Genomic DNA, 15,459 nt, shown 5'->3' with positions numbered 1-15,459 from the left:
TGAAGGAAAAGGATATCTAGGGAGCCTTAAGGATTGTCCTTCTCCTTCAAGAGGTGCCTGAAGCCCCTCATGTTTCATGAACCCATCTGAATCTTTAAATCCTCCTTTGCACCCTGATGTTAACACACTCATGGTTTATTCTGAAGGGATTTAGAAAGTCAAGACCACTCTTCCATATTGATAGAGGAACCATTATTGGACATAAGCTCTACGTGTCCATCAACTTCTTTAGTTCTAACACATGTTATCATCATCACAAGAGATTAAGTATGTGGTTTATTTATCACGTTCTGTGATCTAGGAGGTTAATCTTGTCTAAAAACTTCTTTGACTTCATATCCCAATGAGAGAATATATTTTCCAGCTTCCTAAATGACTTCTGCAATCAATCTTGATGGAATGTGTAATACAACTCTATCTAATATCTCTTTCTCTAAGAATTCCACAATTGCAATATCTCCTTTTGTGTCTTGGTCACGAACTAGGAACCACACCAAACAAATGTAGGATGTTTGACCTATTTAGGATCAATACCTCACCACAATCAACTGATCATTCCAACTGGCAAATATCTGCAAGTGAAAGGCTCTAGTTTTTTAATGTATCCACCCAATTATTTTTATTTATGGCCACTCTTGCCCCTTCAGAATATGAGGATAACATTTTAGAGTCTCTGCCCAGCTTCCTAGGCTCTATTTCTGTCTTGGATCTCAAAGAGCCAATCGATTTTGTGGATTTCCAAGGACGAGACAGTTGATCCAATTGGTCCGGCATACAGGTAGCTAACAGCTGATGTGACCAAAGTCGTTTGTCTTCCAAAGTTGAAAAAACTGGAGAAGTTGACAAGCTTTGATCCTTCTCCTGCCGTTGCGAAGTAACCGGCGGAATAAGGTCCACAAAATCAGAAGAACGGGATACAATAGGTGCCAAAGAGGGGGAGCCCATAATTCTTCTGCTACATCTACAGAACTAATATGATCTGTAAGAGAGAGTTAAGGTGATCAGATTTAATGCAACAAAACCCTTGAAATTCAATACTCACGATTGAAGCACGTCCACCTTAACTTTGCCTCCTCAGATGTGCAGCGTATGACCTTAATTATGTCATCACAGATAACATCAATGGTGACATCACTAATTACATCATACATGACATCTCTGATGGCATCACCAATGACATCATGCTCAACATCATTGATGAGACCAATAATTACATTGTATACGGCATTACTGGTTATGTAAGTTAAAATATGTTTTTGCCCACTTTTGATACATATTATAATCTATTACACTTACCAATTTATTTATTTATTTATTTATATTTATATAACGCGCAAGCAGCCCAGGGGCATTGAGGCGCTGTTACTTGCAATAACTTAGTTACATGGTACACATGATAGCGATTGTCGACACATTATGAATAGTACAAGAAATCATACTGTTGTTACAAATATTGCATTTGGTTGTATATTACAACATATATGATAAGTATTCGTGCTGATGTGTTGGTCCTTATGTGAAGAGGGCAGTTTTCAGTGTTTTGCGGAAGGTGGTGAGGGAGCCCTCACCATGGATAGTGGGGGGTAGGGCATTCCAGTGAGTGGGCGCGAGATAGGGGAAGCTGGATCCACCCGCTTTTACTCTTTTTACTAGTGGCACAGAGAGCATGTTGGTGTACGGGGATCTGGTAGGCCTGGTAGTGGAGACAGGGTGGATCCTTTGAGAGAGGTATGCTGGAGCAGTGAAGTGAATGCACTTGTGGGTCAGTGTTAGGGCTTTGAATACGATCCTTTCCTTTATTGGGAGACAGTGGGCTAGTTTTCTGGCTTCAGAGATGTGTTCTCTTTTAGCAATGCCTTGGGCTGCCCGGAGAGCATTGTTCTGTATTACTTGTAGTCTCTCTAAGTTTTTGTTGGAGGTTCCTAGAAAGAGTACATTGCAGTAGTCTAGCCTGGAGCCGGTGATAGCTCTGGCTATGTTGGTGCAGTTCTCTTTGGATAGAAAAGGCCTGAACAATAATAACAGCATGACATAGAACAAAACATTAATATACAAAAATCATATGATTAGGTGTGGAGCGTTCATTTATAGTACCTATCAACCTATAACATTTGTAACATTATACAAAAGGTTTTAATTTCATACACTAGTAAGCAATTACAAGACTTTCTTGCAGGGAAAGTACCTGAACCAGCTAAAACGTTTTCAGGTATTTCAAAGATAATATAACAAGAAGATGTAGGAGTAAAAAACAAAAAGAAGAAGTTAGAAGTAGAAACATTATCAATCGTGTCATAAAAATAGTCAATGTTCGCACTTAAATGTACAATTCTCCTTACTGTAATAACATTACATGAACACATTGCTTTCTAGATGAACAAGTTTTATAAAAAAATAATCTCAAATGAAAGGAAGTACGTGCCTGTGTGCATAGTGATAGTATAGAATTTGCGCATTTGAAGTTTAGTTAATATGCTCAAAAAAATCAGTTACTCATACTGCATGATTACTTTTATAGAAAACAAATGAAGATTAGAAAGGAAATATTGAATTATAGACATAGCATTTGTATTGCTAATATTTTTAGTCAATTCTTTTGAAAATAAATTATAGCTTTTTATTCAAATACAACAGCTTTCCTTCCAAAGTACATAAATGCGTAGCTACTATTCTTCTTTTTAATAATGCCTGTTTATACTTACAATTGTATACCGTATGTTACATTTAATGAAAGAAGGGCAGACTACAATGCACTGTATAAGTATGAAATATGTACATATATGTGATATAACAAAGCAGAGTTGTCATATTTCAAAATGTAATGAAGTTATGGTGCAAGTGCTGACTTTCAAGGATTTTGCTGCATTAAATCTGATCACCTTAACTCTCTCTTAATAAAGGTTTTTTCACTGAATGACTATATACACACACACATACAGGTGTACATAAGTCAGCTTGGTGGCCAGGCATGTGATGGAATAAACTATGGTCTGATTTTGGGCAGGAGTATGCAGGAATTGAACCAGGGTGGGAGTCCAAGGGTTATAGTCGGTGAATTGGAGCATGCATGAGCTAGGGTATGAGGGAGCAGGCAGGTTTGAGCATGGTAGTATTCGCTACATATGGGTGCTTGGGATGGTCATAGATGAGCTTGCAGCGGGGGTGAGCTGTGATGGCTATGATATGGATAGATGTGAGGTAGGGCATAGGTGTCAGTGGGCATGAGATGGTGTAGACAGTGGTGGTAGGGGTCAGTGGGGTTGGCAGGAGTGAGGTAGGGTCGACAGGAATGAGCATGAGTGGTTTGGAGTAGGGAAAGATTAGCTTGTGGTTAGGTAGGAGTCAGTTGGCCTGAGTGGTGGTAGACAGGGGTGAGATGGGAAGGGTTGGTACTAGGCTTGGGGGGTCTATAAAGGGAGAGTGAAAGCAAGGTGTGCTATAGTGTGTGGGTGGCGGTAGGCAGGGATGAGGGTGGGTGGGGATAGGCATGGGTTAGTTAGGATGGGTAGGTGAGTTGGTTATGCACAGGCAGGGATGAGGCAATGTGGGCATGTGGGGAAGGCAGGGTTGAAGCATGGTGGGCAGATGTGGGTAGCCAGTGGTGTGCCAGGGTGTATGTGGGCGGGAGTAAGGCAGCAGGGGTGAGTGGGGAAAGCAGGGATGATGCATGGGAATTGGGTGCGGGTAGATATGAGTGATGTAGGTTGGTTGGGAGGGGTACAGAGGGGTGAGGTGTAGGGGTTGTATAAGGTTAGAGAAAGCTGAAGTAGGATAGGTACATGCAAAGTACTGTTGGCTCTGGATGGGATTGAAGGGACGTCTGGATTTCTTCAGCGCTGCAATTGACTTCTTGCATTTGAGAGCTCTGCTCCCATACGAACGTTTCAGCGGTCTGGAGGAGGAAGTCTTTTTGTGAAGCACACGGACTGCCTGACCCACGCATTTACTGCCGGAGGTTTCCTCCTTACTGGCGGCCCCGCCCCCCTGCGCTGCGCGACGCCCAGGAAGCCAGGATAAAGGCTCCGCCCTCGGCGCACCCGCGCCGCGCACCCAGCCAAGTACATGCAAAGTACTGTTGGCTGTGGATGGGATTGAAGGGACGTCTGGATTTCTTCAGCGCTGCAATTGACTTCTTGCATTTGAGAGCTCTGCTCCCATACGAACGTTTCAGCGGTCTGGAGGAGGAAGTCTTTTTGTGAAGCACACGGACTGCCTGACCCACGCATTTACTGCCGGAGGTTTCCTCCTTACTGGCGGCCCCGCCCCCCTGCGCTGCACGACGCCCAGGAAGCCAGGATAAAGGCTCCGCACTCGGCGCACCCGCGCCGCGCACCCAGCCAAGTACATGCAAAGTACTGTTGGCTGTGGATGGGATTGAAGGGACGTCTGGATTTCTTCAGCGCTGCAATTGACTTCTTGCATTTGAGAGCTCTGCTCCCATACGAACGTTTCAGCGGTCTGGAGGAGGAAGTCTTTTTGTGAAGCACACGGACTGCCTGACCCACGCATTTACTGCCGGAGGTGACTTTTTCCCCCGCCCATCTTTCCTTCTGACTTGCCCTGTGTTGTGGGGCTTGTGCTATGTTAGTAGGGATTGTGTATTAGATTACACTCAGTGTTTAGGGGCTTGTGTTATTTTACTTTAGGGTTTAGGTTTAGGTAGGGGTTGTGTCAGCCAACACCTATTTCAATGTGGTGCAATGTGGTGCAACCCTGATTATATTTAACTTTGCTCCCTTTAGGTTTCCTCCTTACTGGCGGCCCCGCCCCCCTGCGCTGCGCGACGCCCAGGAAGCCAGGATAAAGGCTCCGCCCTCGGCGCACCCGCGCCGCGCACCCAGCCAAGTACATGCAAAGTACTGTTGGCTGTTCGCTGTTCGCGGTTTGCGGGGTGCGAGGTGTGGGGGATTAAGGTCTAGCTTCCCTCTCTTAACGCTGCCGTCTCAAAAGGAGGGTCGCGGATATCCTCTGAGTATTGGCCTAGCAATAATTGCTTTGTGTCTCTTTTCTGTTGCTGAACGGGCTTCAGCCTTGGCTGTCTCTCTGTACGCTGTGTGACGCTCTAAAGTTTAAGGCACTGGGTATGGCCCCGGTCATGGTGTGAACAACGTGCTCTCTTTTGGTCTTTGAAAGTGGTTCTAGCCAAGGGAGAGTGGCTTTGCAGCTGGTTTGGTTGCGGGATAAACGGTGGGGAATGGGTCCCATCCTAAGAAGTGGGAAATCCGGTTCTGCCTCTAAAGAAACTGCCCCGCAACCGTCCACTATCCCAGATAACGTGCTGCTCCCTCTGTCGTCTCCTTTCAATAATACGACATTTCTTATGAGCGGCCTACAGGAGGAAATGGTGGAGGGGGCAATGTGCGAGGGCAAACTTGAATATGATAACGAGACTGCCCTTTGCTCGCCCAAGCCTCCAATTTCGGCTGGAAAGGTCTTGGCCACATTGAGGTCTTCCTTTTCCTTACAGGAGGCGAATGATATTGTAGGGGAGGAGGGGTTTGGGGTTTGTTCTGGGCAGCCTGTTGATTGTTCTCATCCTCAAATCCAGCAAGGGTTTTCTTGCAACTCGGATACTTCGATCTTGGCCCCCACGATTGTTAACGAATTGGGTCGAAGAATGCGGCTCTCGTTGGGCCCTTCGTCTCCAGCCGCTTCCTCTTTCCCATTTCGCGAACAAGTACACCTACACCAGCCTCCATTATATAGCTGTGCAAAATCGGGAGGCAACATGAGTAATCTGGTGTTGACGCCATGTAGAGATGTTGTCGGGTTGGCCGCCTGCTCTCATGAGGACCACAAGGCTGGGGTAGCTTCTCCTACGGGCTTTGCTCAATCAGCTAGCGCTAGCCCTTTCGATTCGGGATCAGAGGGTTCTGATCCTGCTGCTACAAAGGGAGAGGGTGGTTTGGCTTCAACCCCGGAGGAGTTACGGCTACCAGTCCATAGCTCTGATCCAGTTAATTTTCCCGTAATTTCAAGTCTACTTAATTTACTGGATAGAGGTCACGAGCTTACACATTACTCCCTTAGGGAGATGTAGGGTTCGCTTTCCTTAATGAAAGACAAAATGGCAAAAGTGGAAGGCTTTATTATGGCGGAGGAACGATCTAGATCGTCCCACCTGGCCCAAGTAGAAACACTTCTGGAAAGGTTAGCAGTTTCCCACTTCCAGCCTCCCAAAGGAGTTATGACTTTCTCCCAAAGTACTCAAACAGACAGGGTTGTCTCTGTTATAGAAGCTCCACAGAGATTGTACTCCCAGGTGGTGAGTGGTGGAAAGGGTGATAGAGTGGAACAAGTGGGGGTAGACGACATCAACCTGGTTGAGGCTTTGAAACTCCAACATGCACGTCTGTTGCAGATGGAGCAGCTTGTATATAAGCTTGTCGACGTACAGCGTACGCCGGACCTTCAAGGTGGCGAAGGAGAGGCTATTTTGGCGGATGATAGGCAAGCCCCCCCGCCTGATAGCCCCTCCATTCTGGTGGATTTAGTTAATGCTCAGTCTAGGCCCTCTGACATGGCCGCTATATCGCCATCAGATTTCGAAGACGACCCTGTTGAACACGAGGGTAGGAACTTTGTTTCGCGGAAAGCTAGGAAATCTTTCCTAAGAGCTCAGAAGCGATTGAAACAGACCAAAGCGCGACTTAAGAAAGTTGACATGGCTACCTCCGGCCCTGAAAACGCTTTGGCGACGGAGATGAGGCCATGTCTGAATAATGGGACCTGCCACGACGACTTGGGAATGGCCCTGTATGATCTAGATGATGAAAGTAGGCGGCATCTGCAGATTGCTGCCTTGAAGAGCGGAAACACGCAGATTGTGCCTCGCCCCCCGGTAAGGGCAGGCTCTGATAAATTACAACCTAAGCTGCACTGCTTTTTCCCCAACACTGTCTCTAAAAAAGTGGCTATAGGGTCGTCAGCGGTTAAGTTAGAAGCAGCAATGGCGCCTCTACAAAGTCCCCCTGCTATCCAGGAGATACCTATTACGGTTAAGCTGAATGTCCAGCGGACCTTGGGCCCCGCTGCCTTACAGGAGGGACCTTTTGTGGAGCTAAGTAGTTCCGCTAGGCCAACACTTATTACTTCAACTTCAGTGTCGCCGGAGCTTGCTCCTTGTGTTGAAGTTGAGCCCCCCCCTTTAGTAACTCTGGGAGGGTCTGATCTGGACGCGCCATCTTTTGTGCAAACCCCAAAGGAAATGAAACTAATATTAGGCTGGACTAGTAATCCAGAGATAAATGGGCCTGCTCGTATAAACAGATCCTTCTTAATGAATTCATTTTTTCAAATTCCAGCACTAAGAAATCTTTCATCCAAAGACCTGGATTGGGTCAAACTAGCGACCCACAATAACAACAGAGTACTCTGCAGAGTTCAGTCTCAAATTATCACCAAAATGCTACTTGAATTAGCTGAAGACTTTCATTCCATTGGTCTTACCCCTAGATTGTTCTATGATATGGATTCTGCATGGGCATTCCTTGAATGGGTCCAACCTCCCCCCCCAGAATGTCCTAATGCTCTCGTGGGTGACCTGCCTGAGTCACAAGTTAACAAATTATCTATCCAATTGGCGTCGCTTTCCCAAGCCTTAAGTGGGCTAGCCTGGTTAGAACCTTTGATAAAAGCGACTGCCGCCAACATAGAGCCCAATCCAGGCTCATAACTTCCATTCTTGAATGTGGCCTCTTGGAATTGTTGTGGGTTAGGCAATCTCACAGCATGGCACAAGCAAGCTGAGCCTGACAAGAGGCCCGATATTTTGTTTCTTCAAGAAACTATGTCATTAAATGACTTTAGCCTGGATGGCTACTCTTGTTTTTCCGTGGTGGCTGAAAGGCTTACCACAGGTCGCCCCTCAGGAGGCATAGCAGTTCTTATAAATAACAGACTGAAAGCCATAGCTGCTATAGTGGATTTATCGGCCTCTTGTGTGTTAGTAAAATTGACGCTTAAGAGCTGCAAAGATTTGAATATGCTCTTACTATCCATATATTGGAATCCTAAAGCTGTCCCGCTGGATCTGCTAGTGGAGGATTTGGAACGGATCCTATCTTATGCTGCTAGGGTTTACCCCGACTATGAAATCATGATCGGAGGCGACTTGAATTGCTATTTATACTTAAAGAGCGTAATACGCCCCTTTTCTTGCTGTTCAGCCTATACGCAACAGGCCAAGGACAGAGGGCAGACATTACTAGCTTTTTTCCAATCATGGGGGATATATCCAATTCAATTGGCTTCACATTCCATTCAGTTCTCTTGGCAGCGAGGTTTATCCTCCTCTCTTATTGATTATGTATTCGCCTCTAAAGCATGCTCTGGGCTGCTTGAACCTATACTGATATTAGATCTGGGTATGAGTGATCATCATATGCTGTATTCTCGTTTGCATATGGGGGGTGAATGCTATGCAGCTTCTGCCCCTGCTGCCTTAGTGGCATGTGACAGAAATTATATATCTGTAAACTGGCATCCTGCCGTGTGCAGAAAGGTCACATTCTTGGTAAATAGGGACATCTTAGTGAGCTGGGACGCTATGACCTCTACAGAGAACGGGACCAAAATTAATGAAATAAATGCCAAAATGATCAATATGCATTTGGTAGGCGTGGCGAAAGATCCCTTGGGGAAGGCTAAAATTGGGGTCGCCCAGGTTAATGCTTCTCAGGTCGCATGCTTAAAAAAGCAAAGAAACTGCGATCTTCGGCTACTAAGGAAGTGCATTATATGTCAGTTTGAATACATTCGCCAAAAAAACATGATTGTAGTGCATTATAAGCACCAATTAAGCCTGTTGCGTCGGGCAGCCCATATTCTAGCCAACCAATATATGATTGGTCTGTTGTGTAAAAAAAAAGTTCGGGACATATGGGCAATATTAAGAAATCCAACAGGAAAAGTCGATCTTCGCATGGTGGCTGTTATTTTAGGCCCTGAATGGGAGAGGTTCTTTTGTTTAAAATTCTCTCTACCTGATAGGTATACCGAGTCTGAGAGTATTCCCGTGTGCTTGTCCCTTCCGGTGATCTGTCCATGGGGAGTAAAGGATATAATATGGGCAATCGAGCAATTGAATCCATCTAAAGCTGCCGGCCCTGATGGGCTGCCCCCTTGTGTGTTTAAGTCCGACCCTCACTTTTGGGCCAGGTACTTACTTTCATGTTACCAATCAATTTATCATACCGGGATCATTCCGGCATCATGGCTAAGAGCCATTATTATTCCCATACATAAAAAGGGGGTGTTAAGCAATCCTGCGAATTTTAGACCTATTGCTTTGATTGACACAGCGGCGAAAATTTTTACACGACTTATTTTGGTTGACTTAGAAACTCATATAAGAACCATCAATATTTTGTCCAAAGCTCAGGTAGGTTTTCGTAGGGCTATGGGCACTCAATTAAATGCCTCAATTTTAGCACATTTAAGGAGATCTGTGCAAGGAGAATCAAAGGGCGCCATTTATATGGCTTCCGTGGATCTCACATGTGCCTTCGACAATGTTCTTCGAGCTCGTCTTTGGCAGAAGATGTTGGCTTATGGCATTCCATCCACCTTGGTGGCCCTAATTGCTGCCCTCCACACGAACACCTCATGTCAGATTCGGATCAATGCCAAGGGGCTTCTTTCTGCTAATATTCCTACGAGGATAGGGGTCAAACAGGGATGCAATCTAGCTGCGGTTTTATTCAATCTATATCTCGCAGATATTGAGAATCTCTGGAAAGAGACTAACTCATTTCCCGTAACATTGGGTCCTATGCGATTGCACTGGTTGGCCTTTGCCGATGACATTATCCTATTTGACAGAGTGCCATTCGGTCTCCAGAACAAATTAAATACATTCTATGAATATTGTCTACAGAACAACATGACCGTTAACCCGGCGAAATCCCATATCATGATTTTTACAGCAAAAAAAAAACTGCCTAGATTTAATCTTTCTATCAATCAGCAGCCTATTGTTAGGAAGGATGCGATTATTTATCTGGGTTATCACTTGTCAAATGGGAATTCAATTGTTGGATGGCGGAAATTGTTGAACGCGAAGCTTAGCCCTCTAATGGGCCAAATGCGAATAATTTACGCTAAATACTGCAGCTTTTCTCTTTTGCCCCTCATCCAATTTTACACAATGAAAGTAGAGCCCATTTTGCTTTACACGCTCGATATATGTTTGTTGAAGATGGGGCCCTTGTTAAATTTGATCCAAGGGCGACTCTGGAAGAGCATTTTAGGGTTACCAGGCTATGTACCAAATCCCATCATATTACACGAGTTGGGGCTCTATTCTCTAGCTGACAAATATCTTTGGAGGAAGGTAAATGCTTTTTGCAAATTTCTTTTGCCACCTCCGAAATTCACTCTACGAGGAGTTTCAGATAATGTTGGATAAAAACTGCCTGGCATCGGTTCTGGAAGCGAAAGAAGAAATAATGGAGACTCTAACTTCCCTTAATATGACTTGACTAATACCCCAATTAAAGTTAAAACTCGATTCTTTCGCAACTCCTGGGCTCAAAACTCTGACAAGGTTGGGGGATACTCTTCCTTTTCGACCTATGCTATGTTTAGACATGCAGTTACTCCAAGGTTGCCCTATATCCTATGTTTTCCTGAAAAAAGAGCTAGACAGACTTATATGCGTTTCCGTCTGGATCTTATCCACACAGGAGCACGTATTCGGTCTTGGGCCGGGTATAGGGAGTTGGTAAGGGGATATGAGTGTCGATTTTGTCTGAATAAGTCTGAAAACGAAACGCTGGAACACCTTTTTATTTACTGTGAATTCTTCGCGAAACAAAGGTTATGCTGTTTGGATTCTGTGTTCTTTTCTTATTCGAGTTTTGAAGCCAATTTAGTATGGCTAAGATGCATGCAGGGCTCCTCGAATGCCATTATTTTAGCAACTGTCAGACTTGTTTCATTGATTGAAGAACAGCTGTTACCAGTGAATTATGCAATTTTTAATAGGAAGGGTTTGCCCTTCCCGCATAGGTCATAAGGGATTTGGGCGCAATAACTAGGTTTGTATCTGGGTTTATTGCTGTACTCTCCTCTGTTTAGTTGTGTTGCTGAATCTTGATTGATTGTTTGCTGTGTCTTTTGCCTTTGCGCTATCATTCGTAAGGGAGCTTTTGGGTGGAGGGTAGTTTGCTATGATGTATACGCCTACAGTGTATTGTAGGTGTCTCATGATAGCGCTTATAGCGTTTTTGCACATTTAAAGGGTTCTCCCTTAAGGTATTTTAGACGAAATGAAATTTTGGGTGAGGTGTTGCAAATTGGTTGTATTTGTTTTATGTATATAAAAGGTTTTAAATGTATTTATATGATGATCAAATTTTGTAAAGGTGTAAAGTAAATTTACTACCAACACAATAAAAAAAAAAAAAAAAAAAAAGTAGGATAGGTAGTTGTAGAGAGGGGTGAGGTAGGTTGGGTCAGTCTGGAAAGGGGTGGAGCAGGATGTGTGGGGGAGTAGAGATGGGTGAGGTTGGGTAGAGAAGGGTGATGTAGGGTGTGTTGGAGCAGAGGTTGGGAGGGTGGTAGTATAGAGGTGTAAGGTAGGGTGTACGGTAGGGTGCATGGGTGGCAGTGGGGAAAGGTGAGGAAGTCTGGGTGGGTGAAGGTAGAGAGGGTTTATAGTGGGGTTAGGAATAGAGGGGGTGAGTAAGGAATGGTGGGTGGACATGGGGGGTTGAGAATAAAGAAGGCAGAGGTAGTGTGAGTGTGTGGTAGTAGAGAGAGGTGAAGTGGATGGGTGCTTGGGCAGAATCTCCAATCTCACCTTGCCTATGACAGACCTTTCCAAGCCAAACCAGATTTCAAGGGGCATTGACCTGCCTCTTTTTCATTCCGGTCTAATGGCTCTTACCAACTCTAAAGCACCTAAAGACTGCTACTGGATGGATCACTCCCTCCTCCGCAGCAACCTCCTTATTGCCTTTTTTGAGCCACAAAAACACCTGTCTTATCCCCACCAGCTTGAAGAGGACACTGAAAGCAACATCACCATTCCAAGTGCTTAAAACAGACCACCTTAGATGTGGTTTGTGAGACAGTGCTGATGGTTCTCAGGCTAGGTGGTGGCTCATGCAGTCCTTAGCATAGCATGAGGATCCAGAAGGAGTTATTAGACTAGGCGCTGGCACACAAGGTATCTGAGGTTTCTATACTTCTTCCAGCTAAATCCTCATTTGTCCATATTTAAGGAGGCAGTCCCTCATTGGCTGTGATGCAGAAAGTACATGCTGCAAAGTGTGCCAGTTGACATTGCAACCACATATTTTACTTCTATTTTTCTTCTCAACACCCCTTCCCCTTTCTTCTGTCTCTCATTTGAATTGTTTTATCCACAAGTGGTACAAGCACACCCTTAATTGTGCCAAAGCCAATAACATGACATAAATATGCTCATCCATGATCCATTGTGTATATTAACTGTATTGTTTGTCAACAGATGTTGCCCCTACCGATCCTCCACAGCTTCCCGGAGAATGCCCAGAAATGGAAGGAAAATCATGGATTCCTTTCCGTGGTTACTGTTACTATTTTGAACCGTCATCATTTAAACAGTGGTCACAAGCATCACTGGAATGTTTTAAACTAGGTGAGTGACTTAATCAAAAATAGAACTTTAACTTGGGGATTGTAAAAGACCGACATTTATTTGAACCATTTTTGTGCAACACTGATGCAAACATAATGAGTCAGGGAAAAGGATGGGGGGTCAATAAAAGAATACGGTGTGAAAGAAGTCAGTGAAAGAATGGGATAATGATCCTGTGAAAGGATAGCGCTAGGGCATCAATTAAATATGGGGGTTAGATATCCGGGGAAAGCTTGAAAAAAGGATCAATTAAAAGGATGTCAAAACTAGACTGTGAAAAAATGGCTTTGGTAAATCAGTGAAAGTTTGGGGTGAATAGTTGGTAAAACAACGAGGGTACGTAGCCTTGTTAAGGATGGCAATGGGCACAGAATAATACAGTAACACGGTGTATAGAGCAGATGAAACACTGATTATGGGTGGCATGAAATGCTGTGGCTAGGGTCCAAGTTGAAGAATTGGAAGAGGGTGATAGAGCCAGCCACAGGTAGGAAGCTTGTTAATGAATGAGAATAGACAGAGAGTGACACATTCAGTTTGGGAGCCACTGGATGGTTTGAGAAAAGCAGCCAGTGAAACATAATGATAGTGTGAGAGTGTGAATGCGGTCATGCGAAGCCAGTGGGAGACAGTAGAATTGGAATGAGCAGCCTTTAAAATAAGGGAATAGTCAAGAAAAGTGTGAGGCAGAGGAAACTACCCAATACCGTTCAGACAATGTGATGAGATGACTTCTGCTCTTAAAGAGTACAGGGATCAGTAGTGGTTCCTAAACTCCTACTCCACCCGACATTACTACCAAACCAGCAGTGATCGCAATCATAAAGGTGAAACAGGCACAGCATGAATGGTATACCTCCCTTGCTTATTATGGTAATGCAGGCAGATGGCAGGATATACTCTTCAAGAGGTGCAGGGGGGGAGAGGAAACACCCAAAACAGCAATAGTGCTGTGGTACCAAAGTAAGAGTAAAGGGTTGGTACACAAAATAGGAGTCTTCAATTAAACTGAAAATACAAACACTCTATAATAAACACTAACATCAAACCCCTGTAAAGACAAACATAGAAAATGCAAATTTTGGATAAAAGGAGGCACTGGGAATATGAAAACAGGGGTCTTCTTTCTGGTGACTGTCTTTGCAGCAATATTCGAGTTTTAATTATATGCTTTTAAAAGCTGAAGAGTGGACCTTAAATGTCACTGGGGCCTTAAAAACCAGGCCAGGGGGACAAGACCGCAGTGAATATATTTAATATTGTTCTTGGGGGCTCAGTAGCATCAGACCAGTTAATTTGGTGCTTCCCAGTGGGTCAAGTCAGTGTAGATACAGTTCAGTCTTGCTTTTCCCAATGGACCAACATCGAAAAGGCTAAGTCAGTTTGACACAGCCCAGTGATGCAGTCCAGTTCTTCAGTGGTAATCTGCTTGAGCCGTTGAGTAACAGGCAGGCAGTGGTCGATTCAGTGGCTCTAAATGGCTAGAAGCCGCTCAAAATGAGTGAGTGTCAAAGACAATTCCAATGGTCTTGCAGCAACTCAAAATTACTCAAAACTTGTTAAGTCAGATTGAAAAGTCGTTTGATTTGGGAAACAGAGCACAACGCTATTGGTTTAAGCTTTGGTTTCTGTTGGACCTGTCTAGGTTCTGAGAAGATAAGATGAGCCCTTCTTGTGCCCTTCTCTGCCCTGAAGCTTGCCAGAGAGTACTTTTCCGGTGCATCCACTTACGGTAGGCAGAGTACTATGTACCATGGTCAAGGCAATAGGCAGGCCTTGTCCACAAAGTACTTGAAATGCCCCTCGAAAGTTGTTGTGGGGTGTTCATGACTTCTCCTTTGGAAAGCTTAATCTTCACCTCAGCGCTGAGTAGTTTGGCCAGACTTTACCCCAATACATTTCCATTGAAATTCTTTTTTTTAAAATTCCATTGATTATTACCTTAAGTGGGGAGCCCGCCCCTTTACATACTCATTTTTCTACAGTAGATTGCTCCATTTCAAGCCCTCTGTAAGGGGCAAAGCTCAGCAGTTGCAAGTTTTGCCTTCTCGTGCCAGAGTGCATTGCCTGCAGGGAAGATGGAGTGGACACAGTAGGTAAGTGAAGCCTAAACATTTTCAAAATGTCGGGCTCTGGAAACCGAACTGCACCTAAGCTACATTATACTTCCCCTTCTCATCGTTGCCTTACATCAAAGAGACTCCAGTCATTAATCCCTAGTGTGACTTCCCTATTGTGCTGACAGGGTTTTCTTTTAATCACTGGCCCCATATCCTGTACTCCTGGGAAGCTGTCAAGCCTTTTTTTTAAATATACATTTTTATTGGTTTTTACAACAAACATAACATAACCAACACGCCCGACATTTTCAGCTTCAAGCTTCTTGGCATACATTTACATATTATTTATTGCAGTCTCCCTCACCCCACTTCCCCCTCAGTTCTCCGGACTTCCCTTCTCTTGGGGTTAATCCCCTTCGCCGTTCTCGGGCATGTCATCTTCGCTGGAATTGGCATGGGAGGTTCCCGATAATGTGGCTACCATTTGTCTCCATTCTATCAGAGGTCCCACTTCATTATCCTCCCCCCTGTTGGCTGCCTCGTGCCATACTACTGTCTCAGCGTCTGCCCATTTCAGGAGGTCGTTCCACCATACCTCTAATCTGGGTCTGTGGGCTGCTTTCCAGCTCATGGCTATTCTCCTTTTGGCCAGGATGTAGGCCAGGTCCTTGAGTTTGCATACGTGTTTCAGGTTACGTGGTCTGGCAAATCCCACCCCCATCATGCATGCCCACACGGATTCCACATCTATCTTGATTCCCTTTTCAGATAGCC

At 44.6% G+C, this 15,459-nt stretch overlaps 1 protein-coding gene across 1 annotated transcript in view; it reads left to right on the top strand.

Annotated features, from left to right (window-relative positions):
- The window catches only part of LOC138569907 (macrophage mannose receptor 1-like), a 1,155,048-nt gene that overhangs the window by 998,147 nt on the left and 141,442 nt on the right, over window positions 1-15,459 (top strand). The window contains exon 26 of the mRNA XM_069648336.1: window positions 12,476-12,625. Coding sequence (XP_069504437.1) covers window positions 12,476-12,625 — 150 coding nt within the window. The remainder of the gene's footprint in view (window positions 1-12,475; window positions 12,626-15,459) is intronic.

Source organism: Ambystoma mexicanum, chromosome 2q (genome assembly GCF_040938575.1).
Source record: "Ambystoma mexicanum isolate Mex_15411 chromosome 2q, UKY_AmexF1_1, whole genome shotgun sequence".
In the NCBI taxonomy this organism is placed as follows: domain Eukaryota; kingdom Metazoa; phylum Chordata; class Amphibia; order Caudata; family Ambystomatidae; genus Ambystoma; species Ambystoma mexicanum.
The sequence above is the reverse complement of the archived record's forward strand: the minus strand, read 5'-3'. Positions and strand labels throughout refer to the sequence as shown.